The sequence below is a fragment of the Chamaea fasciata genome, unplaced genomic scaffold, assembly GCF_029207755.1.
Source record: "Chamaea fasciata isolate MVZ Bird 193981 ecotype frontalis unplaced genomic scaffold, bChaFas1.0.hap1 SCAF_10, whole genome shotgun sequence".
Classification (NCBI taxonomy): Eukaryota; Metazoa; Chordata; class Aves; order Passeriformes; family Sylviidae; genus Chamaea; species Chamaea fasciata.
The window spans coordinates 31,048,914-31,059,881 of record NW_027094095.1 but is presented as its reverse complement, the minus strand read 5'-3'; the positions used below and the strand labels follow the sequence as shown (position 1 = coordinate 31,059,881).

At 50.1% G+C, this 10,968-nt stretch overlaps 1 protein-coding gene across 2 annotated transcripts in view; it reads right to left on the bottom strand.

The window, feature by feature from the left end:
• Window positions 1-1,640: 1,640 nt before the first annotated feature.
• Window positions 1,641-10,968, bottom strand: part of CACHD1 (cache domain containing 1) — a 91,659-nt gene continuing 82,331 nt past the window's right edge. Inside the window, exons 24-27 of one of the 2 annotated variants that reach the window (XM_066192982.1) lie at window positions 9,743-9,904; window positions 8,769-8,846; window positions 5,854-5,955; window positions 1,641-3,942 (exon numbers count right to left, since the gene is read on the bottom strand). In XM_066192982.1, the coding sequence (XP_066049079.1) occupies window positions 3,704-3,942; window positions 5,854-5,955; window positions 8,769-8,846; window positions 9,743-9,904 (581 nt within the window). In that variant the 3' untranslated portion in view covers window positions 1,641-3,703. The remainder of the gene's footprint in view (window positions 3,943-5,853; window positions 5,956-8,768; window positions 8,847-9,742; window positions 9,905-10,968) is intronic. The other variant, XM_066192983.1, reaches the window with a different exon arrangement.

The following is a 10,968-nucleotide window of genomic DNA, read 5'->3' as shown; positions in this document are numbered from 1 at the left end:
CTCTTGCCCATTTCTGGGTCACTTGACAGAATAAAGCCTTTGAGAGATCTCCCTTTGCCCAGTTATAGTCACAAGTCCTGCTGCATGTGAACGTCTCCTAAATTCCCAGCCATCCTCCCTTCCCTGCCCTTGCCAAGGGCAAGGATAAAGATAAAATTTCATGGCTTAAGTGGCCTTATAAAATGTTCAGGGGTAAATTGTACCAGGCTTTTGCAAGCCACGCTTTTTTAGCCAGGCAATAGCATAAATAGATTAAAAAAAAAAATCTTAATGCATTTTCAATCAATATATTCTGCCCATAGAAATGCTTCTCCATGGTTCCTGGGATATAGGGAAATCCATACACTTGGCAGATACTCAAAGACTCCAAGCATCAAGTCAATTTAACATTCATAAGCACAAACTAAAGGCAATGCTCATTTTCACTTTAAAAGAGCTATTTTTTTTTTGTTGCTGGGAGAACGAAAGAAAACCTACAAGAAATTTCCACAACTTTGCTGGGAAAATGAAATAAGTGGAAAATTAATGGCCATAAAGTCTTATCAGTTCTAGGCAAGGAGGATCCAGGGTTTAAACTGCTCCTTTTATGATCCTGCTCCTCAGTCAACACAGTAAAACAATGCTGGGGAGGGAAGGCCATGGCAGAACTCGGGCAATAAAAATGGAAAGCTGTGATGCAGCTCCTGACAAACCCCAATCACATCCAGTATCAGCACCCGTATCTTTCCCAGCATCCCATTTATTCCTGCTGGGACAAGGTCAGTGCCAGCACTGGATTTGGCACACCTGGAAATCAGAGCTTTCCCTGTAATTTTTCCCAGCAAGAGCTCGGGCTCTTCCCATCACTTCAAGCAGGGCTGTGCAGACCCCTCAAATCAAGAACAATTTGTATGTCCCAGAAGAAAAGAGATGAAGCAGCAGCGAGGAGAAGCTCTTGAAAAGCTTCTAAGGCAAAAGGAAAAGGGGTTTGATTGTTGGATTTCCAAGAGCTGTTCCAAGAGGTTCTGGAAGCTCCCGAGTTCCTGGCAGAGCTGCAAGAGAACCCTGCAAAGGTTCTCTTTGAAGGTGAGGAGCCACCAAAAAACCTCTCCCCTGAAATAATGTTGTAGATCGAGTGATGACCGTGATGACTTTTTCCTCATTGATGATATTTCTGGTACATTTGATCAAAAATGATTTGTCCCACGGTATCCAAGCACCAGCATGACTTTGGATTCCCAACTGGAAATGAATCCCAGCCTGGATGATGCCCAGGGAATCGGCCGCAGAGCTCTGACAGCACAAAGCAGAGGCTCAGTGGATTCCCGCACTGCCTGCTCAGCAAAAAGCCTCCACCAAATCCTGCACAAACACAGCACAACAGCAAATCCAGAGCCACCGAGGTCTCAGGAGAGGATCAGGAAAATAAAACCCTGAAATTCTTTGCTTTGGTGACTCTAAGCAGTGGCTGACCACTTCCAGAAATGGCCATTTCCCAAATAATGACCAACCAGCTAAAAAAAAGGCTTTTAAACTTCCACCAACGCTGACATTGCTGTTTAAAGTGTAGACTTCTCAAGGCTGTTGACAGAACTGGAGGAATTTTCAGTCCTGTTCAGCCAGAGAAGGAAACTGAGGCAGAATCATTTCAGTGCAGCCACCTCTCCACAGATCCATACTTATATACAGTTTATTTCACTAGAGATTTTAATTTTATACATAGTATAAAGGGGTATCCTGGTATCACACACAGAGTTATTTTACTGTACTGTTTAAGAACTGATTTTTTTTTTTTACAGAATACAGTATTAAGTACCATATTAATTAAAACAAGTCATTTTGTTTTAAAAACTACATATAAATGGATGTTTATCATATGCACAGTGCAAGAACGGCTTGATGTAGTTGCAGTCACAAAATGTGAATCTAAAATACAACACTGTGATTGAAAACTAATTGACATTTTGAATGAGTTTTTGAATTACCAAGCAAGGTTAAAATTCCAGACAAACGGCAGCAGCTTCTCATTACGGTTTCAAGGTTTCTTCCACAGTAACCCGAGTTTTACAAAACACTGGTTTATCCCTCTACTTGTGGTCTAAGGAAACAGAAGAAATGGCACAGATTCCATCTGGGATTACCTGGTAACTAATGCTAAAGAAATTCTTTATTACTTCCACACAGGAATCCTTTAAGGATGAGCGAAGAGATAAAAGATGGAGAAGTTTCTGGGCAGAATTCTCCGGATTTTACTGACAGAGTTCTGGATTTCTCCTCTGCAAATAGGAAGACAATACTGGAATAGAAATCGGGCTGTAATATTTACAGGAAACAAGTGTGGCAAAGGAAGCAATCCTAATGTAAACACCGAGGCAGAGAGGGCTTCTTCATTTTCCCTTTGCAGAGCGGGGCACGGGATGAAGGTCAGCTCCTCAGGAGCAGCTGTTTTCCCGGGAAGAGCCCCTTCCCCAGCACAGAATGCACGTGGTACTCGTCGAGAATCCCAAACAGGTTTTCTCCCCTCCCTCCCCCCGAAGTTTCAAGTTCAATAAATAGTAGAAAAATAATCCTTTACTTAAAAATCTTGAGATGCATTGTCCCAGGTCCCGCACAGCGACGTGGGCACAGGGAGCCTTCCACCTGCAGAGAGGCCAGCAGCCTTCCCTGCCCTGCCTGCCACTTCTGGGCTCTCCAGCTGCACATCCCTGCTCTTCCAGTTAAGGAAACCAAATCGTCTCTGGCTCTTTAAGCTCCCTCTCTGCTCTTGGCTCAGCACAACAAACTCCAGCTGCTGGATGAACTCCCATCCCTGTTCCTGGAGGTCTAACGCGCCTCCTGCTCCATCTGTCTCCATGTTTTGGCAGGTCCATTCATCAAGCACGTTTCCAGGCCAGAGCCAACCTTACATCTGTAAAAAATGCAACGAGCTCCGATGCCTCAGTTTGGTGGGGAGGCCTGTGGGGTTGTCCCTGGGGAGCAGCACAGCCCCCGTGCCTCTGGAGCGGCATCTGTGGTGTCCTCAGTGCATGGTGACTGCAGCCTGCAGGAGGTGGCTGTGGTGTCCCCGGTGTCACAGCCTGCAGGAGGTGGCTGTGGTGTCCTCACTGTCACAGCCTGCAGGAGGTGGCCATGGCAGCCTGCAGGTGGTGACTGTGGTGTCCCCGGTGTCACAGCCTGCAGGAGGTGGCCATGGCAGACTGCAGGAGGTGGCTGTGCTGTCCCCAGTGTCACACCCCCTGCAGGAGGTGGCCATAGCAGCCTGCAGGTGGTGGCTGTGGTGTCCCTGGTGTCACAGCCTGCAGGAGGTGGCTGTGGTGTCCCCAGTGTCACAGCCTGCAGGAGGTGGCCATGGCAGCCTGCAGGAGGTGGCTGTGGTGTCCTCACTGTCACAGCCTGCAGGAGGTGGCTGTGGTGTCCCCAGTGTCACAGCCTGCAGGAGGTGGCCATGGCAGCCTGCAGGTGGTGGCTGTGGTGTCCCCGGTGTCACAGCCTGCAGGTGGTGGCTGTGGTGTCCCTGGTGTCACAGCCTGCAGGTGGTGGCTGTGGTGTCCCCGGTGTCACAGCCTGCAGGAGGTGGCTGTGGTGTCCCCAGTGTCACAGCCTGCAGGAGGTGGCTGTGGTGTCCCCAGTGTCACAGCCTGCAGGAGGTGGCCATGGCAGCCTGCAGGAGGTGGCCGTGGTGTCCCCAGTGTCACACCCCCTGCAGGAGGTGGCCGCGGTGTCCTCAGCACTCGGCATCCACGGTGTGCACGGTGACAGCGGCCTGCAGGTGGTGGCTGTGGTGCAGGGTGGGGTGGTGCAGGCGGTAGTGGTGGAATTTGTGGCTCAGCAGCGCCGCCGTCTGCGGGGGCGTGTCCAGCTCCAGGTCCTCGTCGTGTGTCCCCACGTCCACCCCGGCCGACAGAGGGTCGTTGTTGCACGGGGGGTTCTCGCTGTCCTCCTGGGGGCTCATCGTGCTGTAGCCTGGCAAGAAACAGCAGCAGTGAGCAGCAGCAAGGCTGCGTGGTCAGAACTCCCAGGGCTGGCTGGGCACCTTCATGTGCTTAGAGAGGGAATAAAACTGTTTTCTTCCTAGATCAAACCCCTACAAACTCATCCTCTCCTGTAAGTCTGTAATGGATCCCTTCCTCTGCCATTCAGAATTCCCAGGACTGGCTGGGCACCTTCAGAGAATCAACACGGGGTCCTTAGAGAGGGAATAAAACTGTTTCCTTTCTAAAATAAACCCAAACAAACTCATCCTCTTCTCTAATGATTCCCTTTCCTGCCACTAAGAATTTCAGGGCTGGCTGGGCACCCTTCATGGAAACACACAAGGTCCTTAGAAAGGGAATAAAACTCTCTTTTTTCTAAAACAAACCCCAACAAACTCATCCTCTTCTCTGATGGATCCCTTTCCCTGCCACACCGAATTCCCAGGGCTGGCTGGGCACCTTCATGTGCTTAGAGAGGGAATAAAACTGTTTTCTTCCTAGAACAAACCCCAACAAACTCATCCTCTCCTCTGAGTCCACACCGGATCCCTTTCCCTGCCATCATCTTTGGTTCAAAGCTCTGGGGACCTGTGGTTTGTGCCACCCCGAACAGGAACAGCACCCACGTGTTCAACAGTTTGTAACAACAGAACTGCTGGCACTGATTTCAAACCAAAACATAAGAGATACCACCCCCAAAAAATCTGTTAAGATACAACCTGGATTAATCCAAACCAGCTGCTCCCACTCAGACCAGGCTGCAAGGCAAACAACTCCCCCTCAGCACTTCCACATGCAAAAACAAATGAAATTTAAAAGGAAAAAAAGATCTTGCTTTAACTGGAAATAAATCCTTCTCATAAAACAAGGAGTAAAGGCTGAGGAAGCACTGGTGCTCCTGAGCATCTCGCTCAGGTTTTCAGCTGGAGACACCTAAAAGGAGGGTGGTAAAAAATAGCAGCTGAGTCCCCAAAGCTGCCTCCCATTTCCCCTGCTCTGAGTCATGGCTCGGAGCTGGCACGGAGGAATTGGGGAAGAAGCCTGGGCAGCCCTTTGAAGAAGATGGAATTACAGAAACTAAAAATAGCAGTGCACATTCCAGATGGAGGTAGACAGCTCCCCTGCTAACCCAGGATGACTAAAAGATGGGAAGGATTTGCTGGGACTGCAAGAGAAGGAGCAGAGGGAGAGCATTGATCTGGCAAATCGGCCTCAGCACAGGTAATCTCACCCCAAATCCAGGGTAATTCCTCCTAGAGCAAGATTGTCTAGGAGACATCTGTTCATCCACGTTCCAAGGCTTTGGCCTTTGGGTTTCCTGCCCCAATTCCATTAGTGCAAGCAGAGTCTTAGTGCTGGGCCAGGTCTGCTGGAAGTTCCCCAGCCTTGCAGAGCCGACAGCTTGCAGACTGCCCTGTCTCGCCCTCCTCCTCTTCATTTCCTAATCAATTAAGCCTCCTCATGAGTCAACAGCATTACACCCCTCCAGCAGCTTTCCAGATTTAAGGAGATTTAGTCTTTGGGCAGGGGAGACACATCCCAACCCCCTGAGCCTAATGGTGCCCAGCATCTGCTCAAAGGTGCTGGAAGATCCCGGAATGCCAGAATGATTTGGGTTGGAAGGGACATAAAAGATGATGCCATTCCAGGGGATCCCATAGCAGGGACAGAACAGGGACACCTTCCACTATCCCAGGCTGCTCCAGACCCTGCCCCTCGGGAGGATGCGGAGGACCCTGGGGAGGTCTCCCCTCAAAACAAACCAAGTCAGAACCAACGGCAAAGCAAGGAGGAGCACAGCACTGCGTGGCTTTGGCTCTGGCTGTCCTTCCCTGCAAGGAGGCAGGCTGCAGAAGGAAAAGGAGCCCCCCAGGAGAGGGAGCGAGGGGCCGGGACTCACCGTGGTCGCTCTCGGTGCCCGAGCGGCCCCAGTAGCGGCGGCGGCGCTCGGGGCTGTGCGCGTGGCGCTCGATCACGGCCGCGATGAACCGCGTGTTGCTGACTGCACAGACACAGACACAGCCTCAGGGCAGGGTACACAGGGCAGAAACCCCAACACACAGTGCAAAACCCCGACACACAGTGCAAAACCCCGACACACACTGCAAAACCCCGACACACAGTGCAAAACCCCGACACACAGTGCAAAACCCCAACACACAGTGCAGAACCCCGACACACAGTGCAGAAACCCCAACACACAGTGCAAAACCCCGACACACAGTGCAAAAACCCCCCAACACACAGTGCAGAACCCCGACACACAGTGCAAAACCCCAACACACAGTGCAAAACCCCAACACACAGTGCAGAAACCCCGACACACACTGCAAAACCCCGACACACAGTGCAAAACCCCAACACACAGTGCAGAACCCCAACACACAGTGCAGAAAAACCCCGACACACAGTGCAAAAACCCCCCAACACACAGTGCAGAACCCCAACACACACTTCAAAACCCCAACACACAGTGCAGAAACCCCGACACACACTGCAAAACCCCGACACACAGTGCAAAACCCCAACACACAGTGCAAAACCCCAACACACAGTGCAGAAAAACCCCGACACACAGTGCAAAACCCCAACACACTGTGCAAAACCCCAACACACAGTGCAGAAAAACCCCGACACACACTGCAAAACCCCGACACACAGTGCAAAACCCCAACACACAGTGCAGAAAAACCCCGACACACACTGCAAAACCCCAACACACAGTGCAGAAACCCCCCAACAGACAGTGCAAAACCCTGACACACAGTGCAGAAAAACCCCGACACACAGTGCAGAAACCCCAACACACACTTCAAAACCCCAACACACAGTGCAAAACCCCGACACACAGTGCAAAACCCCAACACACAGTGCAAAACCCCAACACACAGTGCAGAAACCCCCCAACACACAGTGCAAAACCCTGACACACAGTGCAGAAAAACCCCGACACACAGTGCAGAAACCCCAACACACACTTCAAAACCCCGACACACAGTGCAAAACCCCAACACACAGTGCAGAACCCCGACACACAGTGCAAAACCCCAACACACAGTGCAAAACCCCAACACACAGTGCAAAACCCCGACACACAGTGCAGAAACCCCCCAACAGACAGTGCAGAACCCCAACATACAGTGCAGAAACCCCAACACACAGTGCAAAACCCCAACACACAGTGCAAAAACCCCCCCAACACACAGTGCAAAACCCCAACACACACTGCAAAAACCCCGATACACAGAGCAAAAACCCCCCAACACACACTGCAAAACCCCCCAACAGCCCTGCTGCACAGGGCACTGCCCAGCCACAGACGGCAGCAAAGGGCTGGGATTTACACCGGCAACTGCTGCGCTGCACCCACCACCACTCAGTATTTTCTGAGCCTGAGAATTGCCGAGCTTTTCCCCAAGGGAAACTTTTCAACAGTTTTCTTCTTTTTTTTTCCCAAACAACCTTGCGTGAACAATATTCTTTTCCTATAGCAACGGGTGTTGTTGGCTATTTCTGTTACTGAGCCAAGGGGAGAGGTGTCAGCCCCATGGGCCAGGAACGTGCCTTTTAGCACAGCGTGTTATAAAAGGGCTGCATGAATTGTAAATAAACCGTTCTGATTTCTACTGCCCTCTGACTGGAGTCAAACATCTTTATTTCGTGTCCTGTTGCGACACACCACCAGGTAGATGTTTTCTATACAAGGAAAAGGGTTTCAGTTTCACCTTAGGAGTTTTAAGGGGAAAACACTGAAATTTTCTGTGCCCTCCTCACTGTAACTAGCTCCATGCCAAGACAAAAACATCCATAGCTCTTTTCAGCTGTTCCTCAGAAATGCAGCTGTTTTCTATTGGGTTTCTATTTCTGTTACTCCAAAAACCCACCTAAATCATTCAATCCTTAAGGAAGAGCACGAGGCTTCTTGGCACATTTTCAGGATGTTGTAGCAGGTGTGTGGGACCTCTCCCTACACTGTGCGTGGCTTTTGTTCTTTTGTTTTGTATTATTTTCTTCTTTAATTAAAACCTCTTTGCTTTTTCAAGATATACTCGATCGTGCTGTCTCACAAATTATTTTAAGCCATTTCTGTGAGGTGTTGGACACTCTCAGATTGTATTGGACCCTTGTGGAGCTAAAAGTATCTGGCTCGATGAGAATTCCAACAGGGAACAGGTGAAGATCCAGCCAAACTCCTTCACCTGGGCTGTCCCAGTGCTGAGGGTGCCATGGCAGCAATGTAAGCTGACTCCAAAGGAAACAACAAAGGGAGGTGCAGAAGCAGTAGATGCAAGCCATGAAGCTGCTCAGATTTGTTATTTTTCCATCTCTGAGTGCTGACACAGCTTCAAATCTTGAGTATTGTTTTAGTGAGGGCCCAGAGCCAGGGATCAACTTACAGCAAAATGCCATTTTTACTGGATGGCAAAGAACTGCAGGCACCCCAAATCAATGCAAAAGAGATTTACTGCCGAGTTTCCTGACCAGACTTGCCAGACTTGGCTTCTGCCTTTCTAAGGCCGAAAAAGGGGAAGAGTTTTTTCCCCTTTGTGGAATTTTTGAGCTGATCAGAGCCGTTTCTGGAAGTGCTCATAACAAGGGGTTGTAAGGGGCAAAGCTCCTCCACACCTAATGGAGAATTATCTTTCGAAAGTGAAAAATGTCATTTTGCTGCACGAGACTAAAGGCGCACTGGATGTTTGAATTCAAACATTGCTGCCATTTTCCACTGCTGATCAGCACAGGGCTTCCTCACATGTGCAAACCTAGGGTGTTAAAAAACAAATGGCTGATTTAATTTGGTTTTTTGGTACTTACTGATTCCTCTGTCTTCATGGCTGTCGTCGTCCCTCTCGTCCCTGTCGTTTTCCAGGTTGGACATTCGCACTGACATCTCTACACAGAAAATGAAACTGGTGAGAGGGAAGTCCTGCATCATCTTACTGCCAGCTGTCACCCCAGAAACAAGAGGGGGAGCACTTTGTGCTACTGGCCTGAGCTGGGGGTGCTCTTCTTCACACGAGGATGGGGCTGGGATAGCAGGAAAATCCCACTTCCCCCTGAAAGGGACTCACTTTCAAATTCTGAAAGAAGTGATTTACAACAGAGCTGGGGGATGATCAAATGTAGAGGTAATTAGCTCTGATCACGTTTAAATTCCCAGAATGGTCTGGCTTGGAAAGGGCTTTTAAAAGCTCATCTTTTTCCACCCCCAGGGACACCTCCCACTATCCCAGGCTGCTCCAAACTCTGTCCATCCCGGCCTGGAACACTTCCAGGGAGGTGTTCTCACCTCTGGATCTTTATCTTTGTACCAGAACCCCTTTGGCCTCTCAGACTTCACTGGTTTCATCTCTCTATGCACAGACATTCCATGAACATCACGTGGACCACAACCAGGAAACGCAAGTGAAAAAAGACACATCCCAAGCCCAAGGCAAAAGGGGGTGCAAAGTGCGTCGCTCCCAGCAGCCACACAAAATAAACACGCGACGGATCTGCTGGGCCGAGCTGCAGAAAGCTGGGCTTAGTGTCTGAGCCCTGGCAAAGCTCAGCTTATCTCCCTCTGGGCGTGGGCAGCTCCCCGGGCAGCAGCAGCAGCTCTGGCTGTACCCAGGAGAGGGCAGCAAGACACAGCCCCTGCTCCTCCAGCTCCAACGCGGAGTAAAACCAGGAAAACTGCAACAAAACCCGGGGGGAGAGATCTGGGATCGCTTTTCCTTCAGGTCCTGACGTGCTGCTGGGTGTTTTTGCATCCCCAGCCCGTTGCTCAGCCCCTGAGTTGAGCTCACCCTGTGCTGCCAGCGGGGACATGTGCTGGTGGCTGCGGCGGTGGATCTGGTGCCGGTACGCGTACACGGCCAGCACCAGCACCATGATGCAGCCCATGATGCCTCCGGCCACGGGGCCCACGGGGGCACTCTTGATCATGTTCAGGGTGATCACCTCATCTCCTAAAGCGCACGGGACAAAGTAGAGGGAGAACGACATCATAAATGCTCTGCAGGAAGGGTTAAACCGACAACGTGGAACGTGGAGCGGCTCTGCAAGGATTTCTGGGTGCCTGACTGTGCCCGCTTGGAACAGAAGGAACTCAAGAGAGGGTGCAGGAAGGGTTAAACCAACATTATGGAACATGGAGAAGCTCTGCAAGGATGTCTGGGTGCACCAAGAACATGGAACATGGAGAAGTTCTGCGTGGATTTCTGGGTGCTTGACTGTGCCCACTTGGAACAGGAGAAACTCAAGGTGCAGGAAGGGTTAAACCAACAAGATGGAACATGGAGAAGCCCTGCAAGGATTCCAGTTCCTGTGCCCACTTGGAACAGGAGAAGGAATTCAGAGAGAGTGCAGCTTAAAGACAGGAATGCAGAGTTACACTCAGCTCCACATCAGGATTTTCCAAAAGCGGATATCCACCACGTCTTTGCTCTTCATGCTGATTTAGCACGCAGCTAAGAGGTAAATGTCATGTGCAGAACCTGCCGCTTGTTCTGCTGTTGGAGCCCTGGGCACTGGGAATTTCAGACCCTCTGTGCTGACAGGCTCTGACCCCCAAGCAAACTCTGCATTGGACCTGAGGCCGTGGAAAAGGCTCCCAAAACTGAGTGACAGCTCTGGGATTGTGGGTGCGGGGTTTGGATAGAAGTGTGTGATAGCACAGGGGGGAAAACACAGAGGTTAAGGGTTTAGAATACAGTAATATATGTATAAAGCAAGGTGGAGGTTTTAGGGCAGAGGCTGAGTCCTTCTTTTTCACCTTCTCCTCCATGGGTCTGGGTGGGATTTTGTAACTGGGTAGAAAAATCCATATTGTGGGCCAGGGGTGGTTGGTTATTGGGTTAAAAGTAAAAATAATTCAGGTGTCATTTCCTAATTGGACAATTCATCCTTAAAAGGCCTTGTAGAGGGATAGAGATGGAGCCATTTTCCACTTTGTTAGCCAGAACTCACAACTTTTGAGACTGTACTATAGGTAAGCATTAATAAACATCTGAGTCCAAACACAAACACCATC